Raw genomic sequence first — 19,541 nt, 5'->3', positions numbered from 1 at the left:
AGAGACTGAAGACAAAAAGGGGGTGAGGGAAATACTTTTTAAAATATAGGCTGCTATAACAACTACTGAGCCCGTGTGCCGCAACTACTGAAGCCCACGCGCCTAGAGCCCATGCTCTGCAACAAGAGAAGCCACTGGAATGAGAAACCCACATGCAGCAATGAAGACCCAATGCAGCCAAAAAAAAAAAAAAGGCATCCACAAGAGACAAAAAATAAAGAAATAAAATCAGCAGAAAAAAAAATTGTGAAAAAAAAAAGAGGGTGGGATGGAAGGGAAGTAGGAGGGGTCACGTAATAAATGGGCTTTGGCAGTGGCTTTCTGGTGTGGTTTAACCAGGCTCCACCCACGGATTCTGTTTTCTTAGCAGAGGTCACTGGAGAACCAGACAGGCTGTAAGTATGCTGTGCATTTAAAACTTCAGCAGGAACTTGCAGTAGTCTCCAAGCAGGAATAGATTTGTAATAATGGGTTGTAATCAGCCTTACTTCTAAGGAAAAGCTGAGAACCTTCTCATTTTACTTCATGAAAAGTAAGCTATGAGGCAACTTTTGGCAAACATCTATTAACTGGGTGAAATGGGCCTCTTGCCCGAGATTTTACTTCAGCTGCGTCACTCCAGCACAACCAGTTCTTTCCTCTGCAGCTGATTGGCTCTGGAATGTGGCCAGAAACCTACTTCCTGAAATTAAAGGAGTCAGGCCTCTAACTCTTGATCTGTTTTCTTCTCTTCTGAGTGATGGCGCTTACCATTTTTATCCTCCGGCTGGCCGTCTGCATCCTGGCATTTCCCATGTACCTGCTGGACTTCCTGGGCTTGTGGAACCGGATATGCAAAAAATCATTCCCCTACTTCTTGGCAAGGTTCACTGTGATGTACAACGAACAGATGGCGAGCAAGAAGCGGGAGCTCTTCAGCAATCTACAGGAGTTTGCGGGCCCCTCTGGGAAGCTCTCCCTGCTGGAGCTGGGCTGCGGCACAGGGTCCAACTTCAAGTTCTACCCGCCTGGATGCCGGGTGACCTGTACTGATCCGAACCCCAACTTTGAGAAGTTCTTGATCAAGAGCATTGCTGAGAACCGACACCTGCAGTTTGAGCACTTCCTGGTGGCTGCCGGGGAGGACCTGCACCAGGTGGCCGACGACTCCATGGATGTGGTGGTCTGCACACTGGTGCTGTGCTCCGTGATGAACCAGGAGCCGATCCTCCAGGAAGTGTGCAGAGTGCTGAGGCCGGTGAGTACAGGGTGTGAGGGCTGGTTAGTAGTAACCACTATCAACAAGGGCAGCCCTATCAATTTCAGGTAGATCAAACACCCTAACATAAAAAGTAGAACTACTAGAGAAGATACTGCTGAATTTTTAAAAAAATCTTAGAGTGGAAAATAAGCTATATAGGAAAAGATTGATAATATATGAATATGTAAAATTTTAGAACTCCTGCAGAGAAAAAAAAGGAGTATAAAAAAACTTAAAGTACAAAAAAGTTTGTAAAAAATATTTGCCAAGGATGATAGACAATGCGTTAACTTCATATTAAAAGACATTACAGGACTTCCCTGGTGGTCCAGTGGTTAAGAATCTGCCTGCCAAAGCAGGACACGGGTTCGATCCCTGGTCCGGGAAGATCCCACATGCCACGGAGCAACTAAGCCCGTGTGCCACAACTACTGAGCCTGTGCTCTAGAGCCCGCAAGCTGCAACTACTGAGCCCGCATGCCACAACTACGGAAGCCCGTGCGCCTAGAGCCCATGCTCTGCAACAAGAAAAGCCACTGCAATGAGAAGCCCTTGCACTGCAACGAAGAGTAGCCCCTGTTCGCAGCAACTAGAGAAAGCCTGCGTGCAGCTACAAAGACCCAGGGCAGCCAAAACTAAATTAATTAATTAATTAATTTTAAAAAATGTTTTAATAAAAAAAAGACATTACAAATCAAGATCAATAGAATTCTTAAATCAGTTTTTTAAAAAAGAGAAAAGTAAGCAAAGCACAGGAACAGAAATATAAATAAAAATAGCCAATATATGATATAAATGTTGTCTTGCAATAAAAGAACAAATTAAAGCAAGATATCACTTATACATGGAATCTTAAAAATATAACAAACGAATGTATATAACAAACAGAAATAGACTCACAGATATAGAGAACAAACTAGTGGTTACCAGAGGGGAGAGGGAAGGGGGGAGGGGCAAGATAGTGGTGTGGGATTAAGAGACATAAACTACAATGTATAAAATAAATAAGCAACAAGGATATATTCTACAGCACAGGGAAATATAGCCATTATTTTGTAATAACTTTAAATGAAATGTAATCTATAAAAATTCTGAATCACAATGTTATATACCTGAAACTAATATGATATTATAAATCAACTATACTTCAATTAAGAAGAAATTAAAGCAAGATACTATTTTTACCTACTACACTGTCAGAGACTTTTAAGTTCAATATGGTGTTGGGGTGAGTTTGGGGGACTGGATTACCCCAACTGGAGGAAGTGCCCTCTTTGGAGGGCAATTTCATAATATCAAATTTTCAAGGACACGTCCTCCTTCATCCAATAGGAATTTATCCTATAGCTATACTGCACAAATGTGCAAAAACTCATTCATATGTGAAAATATTCATTACAGTATTTGTAATACCACAAATTGGAAATAACCTAAACATCCAGCAATAGGAGGTAGGAGGCTGTTAAGTAAATTGTCACATCCTATAAAGGATTTCTGTGCAGCTGTTAAAAGAACAAGGAAGAGTTACCTATGTTGATATGAAAAAACTATCTCCTCAAGAGACAGTGTTAATTTAAAAAGCAATGAAAGCATAGAATATTATATATAGTATAAGTCCATTTGTGTGTGGGGGGAGAATATACCTATATAAGTACTTATGTTAATGGGAATGATACACAAGAAACTATTAACAGTGGTTACCTCTTGGGAAGGGAATTGGATGAGGGGAAGGAATTACTTTGCATATTATACCTCTCTGTATAGTTTGAAATTCTTTATACCTATATGTAATTTTCACATATTACCTTTATTGTTTGTTTAAAAACTAGTTTAAAATAGTTTTATTCTAAACATAGGTGAATATAAAGTATGGATATCTTTTTTAAAATTAATTAATTAATTAATTGTTTATTTTTAGCTGCGTTGGGTCTTTGTTGCTGTGTACGGGCTTTCTCTAGTTGCAGCGTGAAGGCTTCTCATTGCGGTGGCTTCTCTTGTTGCGGATCACAGACTCTAGGCGCATGGGCTTTGGTAGTTGTGGCATGCAGGCTCAGTAGTTGTGGCTCACAGGCTCTAGAGCACAGGCTCAGTAGTTGTGGCACACAGGCTTAGTTGCTCCACGGCATGTGGGATCTTCCCAGACCAGAACTCGAACCCATGTCCCCTGCATTGTCAAGCGGATTCTTAACCTCTGTGCCACCAGGGAAGTCTCAAGTATGGATATCTTAACATTTGAATTTACTATACTAGAGGAAATGGATGTTCTGTAATCCCCAGTTTTATTTTCTAACAGAGGAAGTTCCTCAGGAAGAAAAGGACTTGAAAATAGTGTTTCGAGGCAATAACATACAGTCGTCCCTCAATTTCCTCGGGGTCCCTCCCTGTCCCCTCCACAGATACCAAAATCTACAGAAGCTTAAGTCCCTTATATAAAATGGTGCAGTATCTGCATATAACTTATATACATCCTCCCATATACCTTAAATCATCTCTAGATTACTTATAATACCTAATACAATGTAAATGCTAGGTAAACAGATGCCAGCATGTGGCAAATTCAAGTTTTGCTTTTTTGGAACTTTCTGGATTTTTTCCAAACATTTTTGATCTGCATTTGGTTGAATCCAAGGATGCAGAACTTGTGGATACTGAGGGCCAACTGTAATTCTGTCTTTGGCTCAAGGATAGGCCAACGTCAAAGTAGTAACTGAAAAAAGTCTGATTCTGATACTCAAATCCTGGGTTCTTGTGTCCTAAGACGGCACAGTTAGATGTTTTGCTTACAGTGTTACTAATCTCACAACACCTCTGCAAAGCAAATAATGGTCATCTCTGGTTTAAGCACTGAGAGTGCCCTTAGGGGATCATATTCTTGGTGGTCTTCCTTAGCTCCTCCGAAGCACCCATTCTCTGCTGAACAGAACCAGGAGCTTTCCTACATTCTCATGTAGGAAACAGTCCTTTAAAGCAGGTATTGCCTTAATGTTGGATTGGGGAAACAGACCCAGAGGAGTTAAGAAACTTGCCTCAAGTTACACAGCCACTATGTCTGACTTTAATGCAAACATTCTTATCACTGTACCACAGTGCTTGTCACTGGGGCTTTTTATCTGACTTCAACATTTCTACCACTTTTGCTGGCTTTTCTTCCTCTGCCCATCCCCTAAACACTGGAGTTTCTTTTTTAGCTCTCATTTCACTTATATACACCCCCTGTGCAATCTCATGTACCCCCAATGTTTTCAATTACCATGCATACACAAATGGCTTCCAAATCTAAGTATCAAGCTCAGATCTCTCTTCTAACTCCAGATCTTCATATCCAGCTGTCTACTCGACAGTCCCCTGAATGGGTAACAACCATCTCTAGCTTAACCTGTGTAAGCCAGAGGGCATCAGCAACCTCCCCAGGCCTGGATCACCTCTTCTCTCCTGTCCTCTTCTATGGAAAAAAATATTTCAATCAGGAAATTTCAAGTTTTCCATTCCTGAACACAGGACTTACACTTACCCATAGATCTGGAGGAACTCCATCTCTAAACTCTGCCTGGGATAGCCAACACTAGGGAGGCTAAGGAGAGTGGGACAGTCACCCTGGGTTTGGGAGGTAATCATTGGTGCCTTTCACCCTTCACCCCAGAGGTAGATAAGTAGAAAACTTCTGAAGACTCCTTAATAATATGTAGCCTCTACTGTGTCCAGACTTGACCTATATGTATAGGACCGTCCTAGATGAAAACAGCAGTTACTAACTCCTATATGACAGTAATTTACACACAGCATCCACTGACCAAATAAAATACCTAATGACAAAATATAATCACGGGCTCCCCTGGTGGCGCAGTGGTTGAGAGTCTGCCTGCCGATGCAGGGGACACGGGTTTGTGCCCCGGTCCGGGAAGATCCCACATGCCGCGGAGTGGCTGGGCCCGTGAGCCATGGCCACTGAGCCTGCGCGTCCAGAGCCTGTGCTCTGAACGGGAGAGGCCACAACAGTGAGAGGCCCACGTACCGCAAAAAAAAAAAAATAAATAAATGAAATATATATATAACCAAGAATTTAGTAACACTTTTAGATGATTCAGTATTTTAATAAAATAAATCCTATTGTTTACATCCTGTGACAATGGTACAAAAGTATAAGACATAGGCTTTTTGGATCCACCATCTGTGGTGGTGCCGCCACCAGGATGCAGAGTTTTGTGAAGATCCGGACATGGAAGACCACCACTCTCGAGGTCGAACCCTCGGATACAACAGAAAATGTAAAGGCCAAGATCCAAGATAAGGAAGTAATTCCTTCTGACCAGCAAAGACTGACCTTTGCTGGCAAGCAACTGGAAGATGGACGTACTTTGTCTGACTACAACATTCAAAAGGAGTCCACTCTTCATCTTCTGTTGAGACTTCGTGCTGGTACTAAGAAAAGGAAGAAGTCTTACACCACTCCCAAGAAGAAAAAGCATAAGAGAAAGAGGGTTGGGAATTCCCTGGCGGTCCAGTGGTTAGGACTCTGCACTCTCACTGCGGAGGGCCCAGGTTTGATCCCTGGTTGGGAAACTAAGACCCCACAAGCCACACGGCCAAAAGAAAAAAAAGAGAGAGAAAGAAGGTTAAGCTGGCTGTCCTGAAATACTGTAAGGTGGATCAGAATGGCAAAAGCAGTCACCTTCATTGGGAGTGCCCTTCAGATAAATGTGGTGTGGAGTTTCTATGGCCAGCCACTTTGACAAACACTACTGTGGCAAATGTTGTCTGACCTATTGTTTCAACAAACCAGAAGACAGGTTATTGTATATTGGTTAATAAAAGACATGAACTAATAAACTAAAAAAAAAAAAAGTATAAGACATGGTTATTTAGTCCCAGGCAGTACTAGGTATGGATTCAGACGGCCACAGGTTTGCAAAGAAGAGCCTAAGAACAATACTCAGATGAATTTAAATATTTTTTTAAATAAAAGAAGGGGAAGTTTAAAAAATTGTAATTAAAAGGCAAACAACAAACAAGGGAAAACATCTGTGGTATATGTAGTCTAATTACACTAAAAGCCCTTACTAATCAGTAAGAAAAAAAACAACAGCCTATTAGAAAACCGATAGTGGGGACTTGCCCTGTGGCACAGTGGTTAAGACTCGCAACACAGGGGGCACAGGTTCGATCCCTGGTCAGGGAACTAGATCCCACATGCATGCCGCAACTAAGAGTGAGCATGCCACAGTTAAGGAGCCGGTGAGCCACAACTAAGGAGCTCACCTACCACAACTAAGACCCAGCACAACCAAATAAATAAATAAAAGAAAAAAGAAAAAAAGAAAAAAACTGATAATGGACATTAACAGACAAATCAGAAAACAAGAAATCCAAATAATAAGGTTTAGTAAAAGATGTTACGAGTACGAATATTAAAGCTATGCAGGTTATCAAAAATACCATATTACACATCAAATTGACAAAGATATAGGAGAAAAAAGTACTGACGAGAGTTTATTGGAAATGGGCGTTCACATCTATTGCTAGTATGAAAGCAAACTGCTACAACTTTTCCAAAGGGCAATCTGACAACCTGTACCAAAAGCTTTAAAAAGGCACAGACTTTTGATTCAGCAATTCCACTTTTTAGCAAGTTATTTATTTGGAAATAATTTTAGATGGTCACAAAGATTTATGGATAAGGATGTTCACTGTAACAGTATTTATAACAATGTAAAATTGGAAATAGCCTAAATGAGAATGGTTAAATAAGAGATGGTAACTTCAGTGGTGTGAAATATTGCATAAAGGTTTTTTTAAACCATCTTTTAGAATAATATTCAAATACATAAATAATAAAATAAAACAGATTATAAAACAGAATGTATATTCCAATCCTAGTTTTAGAAAAAAATACATATTCATATAAAAGTATACACAAAATCTTTTTTGTTTTTTGTTTTTTTTTATTTTTTTATACAGCAGGTTCTTATTAGTTATCTATTTTATACATACTAGTATATATAGGTCAATCCCAATCTCCCAGTTCATCCTACCACCCCCACCCCCGCTTTCCCCCCTTGGTGTCCATACGTTTGTTCTCTACATCTGTGTCTCTATTTCTGCCTTGCAAACTGGTTCATCTGTATCACTTTTCTAGATTCCACATACATGCGTTAATATACAATATTTGTTTTTCTTTTTCAGACTTACTTCACTCTGTATGACAGTCTCTAGCTCCATCCACGTCTCCACAAATGATCCAATTTCATTCCTTTCTATGGCTGGGTAACATTCCATTGTATATATGAACCACATCTTCTTTATCCATTCGTCTGTCGATGGGCATTTAGGTTGCTTCCATGACCTGGCTATTGTAAACAGTACTGCAACGAACATTGGGGTGCATGTGTCTTTTTGAATTATGGTTTTCTCTGGGTATATGCCCAGTAGTGGAACTGCTGGGTCATACGGTAATTCTATTTTTAGCTTTTTAAGGAACCTCCATACTGTTCTCCATAGTGGCTGTGTAAATTTACATTCCCACCAACAGTGCAAAAGGGTTCCCTTTTCTCCATACCCTCTCCAGCATTTTTTGTTTGTAGATTTTCTGTTGATGCCCATTCTAACCAGTGTGAGATGATACCTCATTGTAGTTTTGATTTGCATTTCTCAAATGATTAGTGATGTTGAGCAGCTTTTCATGTGTCTCTTGCCCATCTGTATGTCTTCTTTGGAGAAATGTCTATTTAGGTCTTCTGCCCATTTTTTGATTGGGTTGTTTGTGTTTTTAATATTGAGCTGCATGTGCTATTAATATATTTTGGAGATTAATCCTTTGTCTGTTGATTCATTTGCAAATATTTTCTCCCATTCTGAGGGTTGTCTTTTCGTCTTGTTTATAGTTTCCTTTGCTATGCAAAAGCTTTTAAGTTTCATTAGGTCCCATTTGTTTATTTTTGTTTTTATTTCCATTACTCTAGGATGTGGGTCAAAAAGGATCTTGCTGTGATTTATGTCAAAGTGTGTTCTTCCTATGTTTTCCTCTAAGAGTTTTATAGTGTCCGGTCTTACATTTAGGGTTTTAATCCATTTTGAGTTTATTTTTGTGTATGGTGTTAGGGAGTGTTCTAATTTAATTCTTTTACATGTGGCTGCCCAGTCTTCCCAGCACCACTTACTGAAGAGACTGTCTTTTCTCCATTGTATATTCTTGGCTCCTTTGTCATAGATCAGTTGACCATAGGTGCATGGGTTTCTCTCTCAGCTTTCTATTCTGTCCATTGATCTATATTTCTGTTTTTGTGCCAGCACCATATTGTCTTGATTACTGCGGCTTTGTAGTATAGTCTGAAGTCAAGGAGTCTGATTCCTCCAGCTCCGTTTTTTTCCCTCAAGATTGCTTTGGCTATTCAGGGTCTTTTGTGTCTCCATACAAATTTTAAGATTTTTTGTTCTAGTTCTGTAAAAAATGCCATTGGTAATTTGATAGGCATTGCATTGAATCTGTAGATTGCTTTGGGTAGTACAGTCATTTTCAAAATATTGATTCTTCTAATCCAAGAACATGGTATATCTCTCCATCTGTTTGTGTCACCTTTCATTTCTTTCATCAGTGTCTTATAGTCTTCAGCGTGCAGGTCTTTTACCTCCTTAGGCAGGTTTATTCCTATGTGTTTTATTCTTTTTGTTGCAGTGGTAAATGGGATTGTTTCCTTAATTTGTCTTTCTGATTTTTTTGTTGTTAGTGTATAGGAATTCAAGAGATTTCTGTGCATTAATTTTGTATCCTGCAACTTTTCCAAATGCATTGATTAGCTCTAGTAGTTTTCTGGTGGCATCTTTAGGATTCTCTATGTATAGCATCATGTCATCTGCAAATAGTGACAGTTTTACTTCTTTTCAAATTTGTATTCCTTTTATTTCTTTTTATTCTCTGATTGCCATGGCTAGGAGTTCCAAAACTACGTTGAATAATAGTGGCAAGAGTGGACATCCTTGTCTTGTTCCTGATCTCAGAGGAAATGCTTTCAGTTTTTCACCACTGAGAATGATGTTTGCTGTGGGTTTGTTGTATATGGCCTCTATTATGTTGAGGTGGGTTCCCTCTATGCCCACTTTCTGGAGAGTTTCTATCACAAATGGGTGTTGAATTTTGTCAAAAGCTTTTTCTGCATCTATTTACATGATCATATGGTTTTTATTCTTCAATTTGTTAATATGGTGTGTCACATTTATTGATTTGCATATATTGAAGAATCCTTGCATCCCTGGGATAAATCCCACTTGATCATGGTGTATGATCCTTTTAATGTGTTGTTGGATTCTGTTTGCCAGTATTTTGTTCAGGATTTTTGCATCTATATTCATCAGTGATATTGGTCTGTAATTTTCTCTTTTTGTAGTATCTTTGTCTGGTTTTGGTATCAGGGTGATGGTGGCCTCCTAGAATGAGTCTGGGAGTGTTCCTCTACAATTTTTTGGAAGCGTTTGAGAAGGATGGGTGTTAGCTCTTCTCTAAATATTTGATAGAATTCACCTGTGAAGCCATCTAGTCCTGGACTTTTGTTTGTTGGAAGATTTTTAATCACAGTTTCAATTTCATTACTTGTGATTGGTCTGTTCATACTTTCTATTTCTTCCTGGTTCAGTTGGAGGGTTATACCTTTGTAAGAATTTGTCCATTTTTTCCAGGGTGTCCATTTTATTGGCATAGAGTTGCTTGTAGTAGTCTCTTAGGATGCTTTGTATTTCTGCAGTGTCCGTTGTAACTTCTCCTTTTTCATTTCTAATTTTATTGATTTGAGTCCTCTCCCTCTTTTTCTTGATGAGTCTGGCTAAAGGTTTATCAATTTTGTTTAACTTCTCAAAGAACAAGCTTTTAGTTGTATTGATCTTTGCTATTGTTTTGTTTCTATTTCATTTATTTCTGCTCTCATCTTTATGATTTGTTTCCTTCTACTAACTTTGGGTTTTGTTTGTTCTTCTTTCTCTACTTCCTTTAGGTGTAAAGTTAGACTGTTTATTTGAGATTCTTCTTGTTTCTTGAGGTAGGATTGTATTGCTATAAACTTCCCTCTTGAAACTGCTTTTGCTGCATCCCACAGGTTTGGGATCATCGTGTTTTTGTTGTCATTTTTCTCTAGGTATTTTTTGGTTTCCTCTTTGATTTCTTCAGTGATCTCTTGGTTATTTAGTAATGTACTGTTTAGTCTCCATGTGTCTGTGTTTTTTACGTTCTTTTCCCTGTAATTTATTTCTAATCTCATAGTGTTGTGGTTGGAAAAGATGCTTGATATGATTTCAGTTTTCTTAAATTTACCAAGGCTTGATTTGTGCCCCAAGATGTGATTTATCCTGGAGAATGTTCCACGTGCACTTGAGAAGAAAGTGTAATCTGCTGTTTTTGGATGGAATGTCCTATAAATATCAATTAAATCTATCTGGTCTATTGTTAATTAAAGTTTGTGCTTCCTTGCTAATTTTCTGTCTGGATGACCTGTCCATTGGTGTAAGTGAGGTGTTAAAGGCCCCCACTATTATTGTGTTTTCCTGCCGATTTCCTCTTTTATAGCTGTGAGCATTTGCCTTATGTATTGAGGTGCTCCTATGTTGGGTGCATATATATTTATAATTGTTATATCTTCTTCTTGGATTGATCCCTTGATCATTATGTAGTGTCCTTCCTTGTCTCTTGTAATAGTCTTTATCTTAAAGTCTATGTTATCTGATATGAGTATTGTTACTCCAGCTTTCTTTTGATTTCCTTTTACATGGAATATATTTTTCCAACCCCTCACTTTCAGTCTGTATGTGTCCTGAAGTGGGTCTCTTGTAGACAGCGTATATATGGGTCTTGTTTTTGTATCCATTCAGCAAGCCTGTGTCTTTTGGTTGGAGCATTTAATCCATTCACATTTAAGGTAATTATCAATATGTATGTTCCTATTACCATTTTCTTAATTGTTTTGGGTTTGTTTTTGTAGGTCCTTTTCTTCTCTTGTGTTTCCCATGTAGAAAAGTTCCTCTAGCATTTGTTGTAGAGCTGGTTTGGTGGTGCTGAATTCTCTTAGCTTTTCCTTGTCTGTAAAGCTTTTGATTTCTCCATCGAATCCAAATGAGATCCTTGCTGGGTAGAGTAATCTTGGTTGTAGGTTCTTCCCTTTCATCACTTTAAGTATATCATGCCACTCCCTTCAGGCTTGCAGAGTTTTTAAGAAATCAGCGGTTAACCTTATGGGAGTTCCCTTGTATGTTATTTGTTGTTTTTCCCTTGTTGCTTTTAATAATTTTTCTTTGTCTTTAATTCTTGTCAATTTGATTACTATGTGTCTTGGCGTGTTTCTCCTTGGGTTTATCCTGCCTGGGACTCTCCGCACTTCCTGGACTTGGGTTGCTATTTCTTTTCCCATGTTAGGGAGGTTTTCGACTATAATCTCTTCAAATATTTTCTCAGGTCCTTTCTCTCTCTCTTCTCCTTCTGGGACCCCTGTAATGCGAATGTTGGCGCATTTAATACTGTCCCAGAGGTCTCTTAGGCTGTCTTCATTTCTTTTCTTTCTTTTTTCTTTAATCTGTTCTGTGGCAGTGAATTCCACCATTCTGTCTTCCATATCACTTATCCGTTCTTCTCCCTCAGTTATTCTGCTATTGATTCCTCTAGTGTATTTTTCATTTCAGTTATTGTATTGTTCATGTCTGTTTGTTCTTTAATTCTTCTAGGTGTTTGTTCTTTTTTTTTTTTTTGTTTTGTTTTTGTTTTTTGCTGTACGCGGGCCTCTCACTGCTGTGGCCTCTCCCGTTGCGGAGCACAGGCTCCGGACACACAGGCTCCGCGGCCATGGCTCGCGGGCCCAGCCGCTCCGCGGCATGTGGGATCCTCCGGGATCGGGGCACGAACCCGTGTCCCCTGCATCGGCAGGCGGACTCTCAACCACTGCGCCACCAGGGAGGCCCTAGGTGTTTGTTCTTTAATTCTTCTAGGTCTTTGTTAAACATTTCTTGCATCTTCTCGACCTTTGCTTCCATTCTTTTTCCAAGGTCCTGGATCATCTTCACTATCATTATTCTGAATTCTTTTTCTGGAAGGTCGCCTATCTCCACTTCACTTAGTTGTTTTTCTGGGGTTTTATCTTGTTCCTTTATCTGGGACATAGCCCTCTGCCTTTTCACCTTGTCTACCTTTCTTTGAATGTGGTTTTTGTTCCACAGGCTGCAGGACTGTAGTTCTTCTTGCTTCTGCTGTCTGCCCTCTGGTGGATAAGGCTATCTCAGAGGCTTGTGCAAGCTTCCCGATGGGAGGGACTGGTGGTGGGTAGAGCTGGGTGTTGCTCTGGTTGGCAGAGCTCAGTAAAACTTTAATCAGCTTGTCTGCTAATGGGTGGGGCTGAGTTCCCTCCCTGTTGGTTGTTTGGCCCGAGGCAACCCAGCACTGGAGGCTACAGGCTCTTTGGTGGGGCTAATGGCAGACTGGGGCGGGGGGCGGTGGGGGAAGGTGGGGGCTCATGCCAAGTAGTACTTCCCAGAACTTCTGCTGCCCGTGTCCTTGTTCCCGTGGTGAGCCACAGCCACCCCCCGCCTCTGCAGGAGACCCTCCAACACTAGCAGGTAGGTCTGGTTCAGTCTCCTATGGGGTCACTGCTCCTTCCCCCTGGGTCCTGATGTGCACACTACTTTGTGTGTGCCCTCCAAGAGTGGAGTCTGTTTCCCCCAGTCCTGTCGAAGTTCTGCAATCAAATCCCACTAGCCTTCAAAGTCTGATTCTCTGGAAATTCCTCCTCCCGTTGCCGGATACCCCAGGCTGGGAAGCCTGACGTGGGGCTCAGAACCTTCACTCCAGTGGGTGGACTTCCGTGGTATAACTGTTCTCCAGTTTGTGAGTCACCCACCCAGTGGTTACGGGATTTGATTTTATTCTGATTGCACCCCTCCTACCATCTCACTGCAGCTTCTCCTTTGTCTTTGGATGTGGGGTATCTTTTTTGGTGCATTCCAGTGTCTTCCTGTCGATGATTGTTCAGCAGTTAGTTGTGATTCCGGTGCTCTCACGAGAAGGAATGAGTGCATGTCCTTCTACTCCACCATCTTCCACGAAATCTTAACAGTAGTTGTCTTGAGGTGATGAAAGATGGTTGACTGTTTTTCTTTTTAAACTTTTCTGTATTTTCTAAAATAATATTGGTGAGACAGTATTGCCAGCCTCTGGAGCCAGACCACCCAAGGTAAAAACCTGATTCTGACACTTGTAAGCTGTATGACCTTGGGCAAGTTGTTTATTTTCTATGTGACTCTGTTTCCTCATCTGTAGAACACAGGAATGATAATAATAATAATACTTACCAAGTAAGTGTATTGTGAGGATTGAGTTAACATGTGATAGGCCTTACAGACAGGATCTTGCATGCAGTAACTGCTTTAAATTCTAACTATTATTATGTATTACCTTTATGAACAGAAAATATAGATTGGCAACTCTGTATAAAATCTGACAGAAGATGATACTATTAACCAGAATAGTATCGTAGTAAGTTTGAATTTCTCCCTGTCTTCTCACGAAGTTGGCCTTTGGGGCCACTGAAATCTGACATTTAATCATCTTATAGGACTTCCCTGGTGGTCCAGTGGTTAAGAATCCGCCTGCCAATGCAGGGGACACGGGTTTGAGCCCTGGTCCGGGAAGATCCCACATGCCTCGGAGCAAGTAAGCCCATGTGCCACCACTACTGAGCCTGCGCTCTAAAGCCCGCGAGCCACAACTATTGAAGACCACGCGCCTAGAGCCCATGCTCCACAACAAGGGAAGCCACCGCAATGAGAAGCCCGTGCACCGCAACGAAGAGTAGCCCCCACTCGCCGCTACTAGAGGAAGCCCGTGCACAGCAATGAAGACCCAGTGCAGCCAAAAATAAATAAATTAATTAATTTAAAAAAATCATCTTATAAATTTTTTCCCCAAAACTAAAATCCTTGATGTGGTTTTTTTTTCTTTTCTTTCTCAGGGAGGAGCTTTTTATTTCATGGAGCATGTAGCAGCTAAGCCTTCAACCTGGAATTACTTCTGGCAACAGGTCCTGAATCCTGTCTGGTACCTTCTGTTTGATGGGTGCAACCTGACCAGAGAGAGCTGGAAGGCCCTGGAGCGGGCCCGATTCTCCAAGCTGAAGCTGCAGCACTTACAGGCCCCCGTGTCCTGGGAGCTCCTGCGCCCTCACATCTACGGATATGCTGTGAAATAGGAGTTGAGACCTGAAGAGCTCGAATAATTTAAGGTTTTGGTTTTACACTTAAAATACTAATTGGGGGGCTTCCTCGTGGTGCAGTGGTTGAGAGTCTGCCTGCCAATGTGGGGAACACAGGTTCGATCGCTGGTCCGTAGGATCCCGCATGCCGTGGGGCAACTAAGCCCGTGTGCCACGGCTGTTGAGCCTGTGCTCTGGAGCCCATGAGCCACAACTACTGAGGCCACGTGATACAACTGCTGAGGCCCACATACCTAGAGCCCATGCTCCACAGCAAAGAGTAGCCCCTGCTCGCCACAGCTAGAGAGGGCCCGCACACAGCAATGAAGACGCAACACAGCCACACACACACACAAAAAAAACTAATTGGGAGAAAGGAACCCCCTTTTTTAGGTAAATTTGAATTTCATCACTAAAAGTTTATGTTGTAACCTATTTAGCTATTTTCTGTTGTCTCACAAAGAATCAAAAACAAAACAAAACAGCTTTGAACTCTCCCTTAAAGGAAACAATGGGCTTTCATACTTGAAGTCCACCATTATCCTCAAACCTTACTTTATTCAGTAACTTCAAATTTTTTGTCTTATTTAAATTATTACCCAACAGATTTTAATTTTACCCTCTCTTTGAGAGGTTGATGCTAATTAGCAGTTAAATCACTCAAAAGAAGACTTTGAAGAGGGAGATGTGAAAAGATCTTTTTTAAATTAATTAATTCATTTATTTATTTATATTTGGCTGTGCTGGGTCTTCGTTGTTGTGCGTGGGTTTTCTCTAGTTGCGGCATGCAGGCTTCTCATTTTGATGGCTTCTCTTGTTGCGGAGCACAAGCTCTAGGTGCACGGGCTTCAGCAGTTGTGGCTCACAGGCTCTAGAGCACAGGCCCAGTAGTTGTGGTGCACGGGCTTAGTTGCTCCATGGCATGTGGGATCTTCCCGGACCAGGGCTCGAACTGGTGTCCCCTGCATTGTCAGGCAGATTCTTAACCACTGCGCCACGAGGGAAGTCCCAAAAAAATCTTAATAATTCACAAACTAAATAAAGAAATACTAACTAGTTGAAAACTCCAAACCTAAACAGCACAGATTTTTTTTTTTAAAGAAATCTGAATCTATTTGTTGTCCTTAGTATCATTGGGCTGGCTTTCAAAATTAATGTACCAGGATGCCACACCTAGTTCTGCCCAGCTTTGTTATGTTTTTTATTCTGGTATTCCACCAGAGTTTGTTTCCCTGCATTACAGTCTTCAATTCTTAAGATGAAGATTGTACTTGACACTTCAGTATATCCATAAAACTATATGAAGCAGTTAGAGTTCTTGGGTTCATTTTCCTTATTATCTAACGTATACTTTGCTGAATGTAGTAAATTGCAGGCAAAGAAAAGGTCCACTGTAATTAGAGAAACCTTCAATAATTAGATACGCTTTGTAAGAGCCGCCTCAAAATAGGCAAGCTGTGAGTCTGTAAAGAGGTAGATAAATACTGTTCGGATTATTCTGATCAAATTTCCACTCTGGTCTCAAGATGATTTCTTTGTTCCCTGTAACCATGGAAACCTTGGAAAATCATCACAAGTGTTTTGAAAACAAGTTGGTCAATAAGAGGACTTAGAATTTTCAGCAATAGTTTGTATGCATTTTAATAAATTTAGAATATTTTCTGAGATGATTTTGCAAAGAGACTAAACATCAAATCAATAAATAAATTCACATACATTTTAGGAATGGAAATAAAAGTAATGGTTTATATCTTTGCTGGCTTGGTTTCATTTTTCTTAGTGTCTCTGGGAGGGCTTTCCTTCACTGTGGAAAATTAAGCTATTTGAACATACAGATTTTTCCTTCTACAGCCAGGTAACTCTCTAAACACAGCTAGCAGATTTTATTTATTTATTTATTTATTTATTTATTTATTTGGCTGCGTTGGGTCTTTGTTGCTGCGCGTGGGCTTTCTCTAGTTGCAGTGAGCAGGGGCTACTCTTCATTGTAGTGCGCAGGCTTCTCACTGTGGTGGCTTCTCTTGTTGCAGAGCATAGGCTCTAGGTGCGTGGACGTCAGTAGTTGCAGCACGAGGGCTCAGTAGTTGTGGCGCATGGGCTTAGTTGCTCCGCAGCATTTGTGAAATCCATAGAGCAGAAAGAAAGCTTACTATTCTCTCTTGAGCATGAAAACAGTTAATGCTACAGTGAGGTTAGGACATGCATCTATGGCCTCCTGAGCTATGGAACATGAATATCCTCCCTCTATGGTCTCCCAAAAGTAGGAGCCTCCTTATTTACCCACCTCACTACTGGGTAGGTCAGTCTAGGGATTGAGAAATATGAAAAGCCACAGGTTGACATGATGAAGTGTTACTGCCACATTGGAAGGTGAGTCATACCAAAGTACAAAGTACTAGGCACATTCTTATCAACTCCCTTTTGTTTAAATAGGGTAGCAAAAAAATCTTTTTAATATTTATTTATTTGGCTGCCCCGGGTCTTAGTTTCGGCACGTGGGATCTTAGTTGCGGCATGCAGGATCTAGTTCCCTGACCAGGGATCGAGGCTGGGCCCCCTGCATTGGGAGCGTGGAGTCTTAGCCACTGGACCACCAGGGAAGCCCCAGTGTAGCAAATATTATCCTCACTCTTTATAGGTGCAGAAAAATAAGTAAGTGAAATTTCTTACATTCCACAAGTTACTGAGCAAGTCCTAGAGCCACGATTCCTAAAACCACAACACCTGTTTGGACAAGCATCGCTGCCGTACTACCTTCTCACTGCTTTCTTCCCCAGGCCCAGAAAACACACATTTATGATCATTCAAAGAGCCTAAGGGGGCTTCCCTGATGGCGCAGTGGTTGAGAGTCCGCCTGCCGATGCAGGGGATACGGGTTCGTGCCCTGGTCCGGGAGGATCCCACATGCCGCAGAGGGGCTGGGCCCGTGAGCCATGGCCGCTGAGCCTGCGCGTCCGGAGCCTGTGCTCTGCAACGGGAGAGGCTACAACAGTGAGAGGCCCGCGTAACGCAAAAAAAAAAAAAAAAAAAAGAGCCTAAGGAAGTGACCTAAGCCTGTGCAAAATGGAAACAGAAAAGAGTCAAAACATGTCCAGTGTCTTTTAGGTCCTGTGTTGGTTAGATTCCCTTTATTGCAGGTGACAGAACTCCTAATCCAAAAAGGCTTATGCAGAAAAAGGACTCCACTGACTCAAATTAGTGAAAAGTATATGGGCAGAAAACCTCAGGCACAGCTTGAGCAAGGCTCAGATAATGTTATCAGGAGCCAGGCAGTGTCTAGGGTCACATCTGCCCTCCTCTCTGTTTCAGGTGGTGAGTCTCTGAAGTAATGCCGATCTTCATGCTTCCAGGGCCCATGGCCAGTTGGAAAGATCAAGTCCACTTTTGCAAAGACTCCAATCAAAGTTCTAGATTGAGTGTCAATTGGCTCTCTTTTTTTTTTTGCGGTACGCGGGCCTCTCACTGTTGTGGCCTCTTCCGTTGCAGAGCACAGGCTCCGGACACGCAGACTCAGCGGCCATGGCTCACGGGCCCAGCCGCGACGTGGCATGTGGGATCTTCCCGGACCGGGGCACGAACCCGTGTCCCCTGCATTGGCAGGCGGACTCTCAACCACTGCACCACCAGGGAAGCCCCCTCAATTGGCTCTTATTGACAGTATTAGGTCACAAGCCCACCCCTGAATCAATCATCATATTTCAATGGGATGGGTCATGCTGAATGGCACAGTGCTTCATCCCTAGGGCTGAGCTCACCCAGACCATGTGGACCGAGACAAGGAGAGTTGTGTATCCTCCAAATGAAAGGAGAGCCTGTGACCGGGGGAAGTACGAAGGCACACTACGAATGTGCATTACAAGTACAAAGCTACATTCTTTTTTTTTTTTTTTTTTTTTGCGGTATGCGGGCCTCTCACTGTTGTGGCCTCCCCCGTTGCGGAGCACAGGCTCCGGACGCGCAGGCTCCGGACGCGCAGGCTCAGCGGCCATGGCTCACGGGCCCAGCCACTCCGCGGCATATGGGATCCTCCCAGACCGGGGCACGAACCCGTATCCCCTGCATCGGCAGGCGGACTCTCAACCACTTGCGCCACCAGGGAGGCCCCAAAGCTACATTCTGATCAGACCCTCTGCCGGCTTTTCTGTGGTACATCACGTAGTGCCATGCTTAGAACACTGGCTTTTCGGTGGGATAATAGCATGCAATGAGAGAAATAAAAGAAAAAAGGACACTGGCTTTGGCATCAAAGTGACGTGGGTCAAGTTCTGGCTGTACCATTCGTTGACTATGTGACCTGGGGCATGTTACTTTTCTAGTGTCACTTTCCTCATCTGTTAATGGGGATAAGAATACCTAAAAGGGTTACTGTGATGAGTTAACGAAGTGAGGTACTTGGTGCTTAATAAATGCTGAACTTCATTTGACAAATATTTACTGAGTGCCTATTGTGTACTCTGCTCTTAGTGATTGGTTTAGAGCCCTGAATAAGCTAGACTTGTTCCCTGCCCTGGTGGAGCATACAGTTGTGATCAGTGCTCTCTAAGAGGGAGAAGTGCAGGGTACAGGAGAATGGAATCTGACCCTCCTCGGGGGAGGATCAGAGGCTTCCTTGAGGAAGTGACGTGTAAACTGAATTCCAGAGGATGAATAAGGAGTATTTCAGCCTAATGGAACAGCTTGTGCCACAGACAAATAAAAAGAAAAAACACAGTATGTTCAAGAAACTGAAAGGAAGTAGGCAGGGCTGGGCACCAGAGCCTGAAGGGCAGATTTTGGGATGGCTACTATTCCATCAGCTTGTTCCTAATTTTGTTAAGGCCCTGGGTCCATGAGCTCAACACTTATTTTAATGGCTAGCAATGACAACAACAAGAAAAAGTTAAAATTTATTATATTTATATAATATATATTTATTATATTCTGTTCCTAACTGTTCTGATATTCCAGTTGCTTCTCCTGAATTCCTACCTATTTCACACTTGAATAGAAAGTGAGGCAAAGATTACATAATAGTTCCTTTTGTACTCTTGACCCTAACGTAAGCCTTTCTCTTTGGTATTGCTTTAGAAAACACAGAGCTTAACATAACT

At 41.7% G+C, this 19,541-nt stretch overlaps 2 protein-coding genes across 3 annotated transcripts; both read left to right on the top strand.

Annotated features, from left to right (window-relative positions):
• Nucleotides 1-378: 378 nt before the first annotated feature.
• TMT1A (thiol methyltransferase 1A) lies at nucleotides 379-18,341 on the top strand. 2 transcript variants are annotated; one of them, XM_060113423.1, is made up of 4 exons: nucleotides 379-532; nucleotides 738-1,237; nucleotides 14,212-14,481; nucleotides 17,761-18,341. In XM_060113423.1, the coding sequence occupies exons 1-3, from the start codon at nucleotides 526-528 to the stop codon at nucleotides 14,446-14,448; spliced, it is 744 nt and encodes a 247-aa protein (XP_059969406.1). In that variant the 5' UTR covers nucleotides 379-525; the 3' UTR covers nucleotides 14,449-14,481; nucleotides 17,761-18,341. The 2 variants fall into 2 exon arrangements, with proteins under 2 accessions (XP_059969406.1, XP_059969404.1); XM_060113421.1 differs by lacking the exon at nucleotides 17,761-18,341 and having other exon boundaries at nucleotides 14,212-16,185.
• LOC132499078 (ubiquitin-like) lies at nucleotides 5,431-6,049 on the top strand. Its single transcript, XM_060113424.1, has 2 exons — nucleotides 5,431-5,718; nucleotides 5,853-6,049. Exons 1-2 carry the CDS (start codon nucleotides 5,431-5,433, stop codon nucleotides 5,997-5,999), a joined length of 435 nt encoding a protein of 144 aa, XP_059969407.1. The 3' UTR covers nucleotides 6,000-6,049.
• Nucleotides 18,342-19,541: the final 1,200 nt, after the last annotated feature.

This window comes from Mesoplodon densirostris, chromosome 11 (assembly GCF_025265405.1).
Source record: "Mesoplodon densirostris isolate mMesDen1 chromosome 11, mMesDen1 primary haplotype, whole genome shotgun sequence".
In the NCBI taxonomy this organism is placed as follows: Eukaryota; Metazoa; Chordata; class Mammalia; order Artiodactyla; family Ziphiidae; genus Mesoplodon; species Mesoplodon densirostris.
This window is presented reverse-complemented; position numbering and strand designations above follow the sequence as displayed.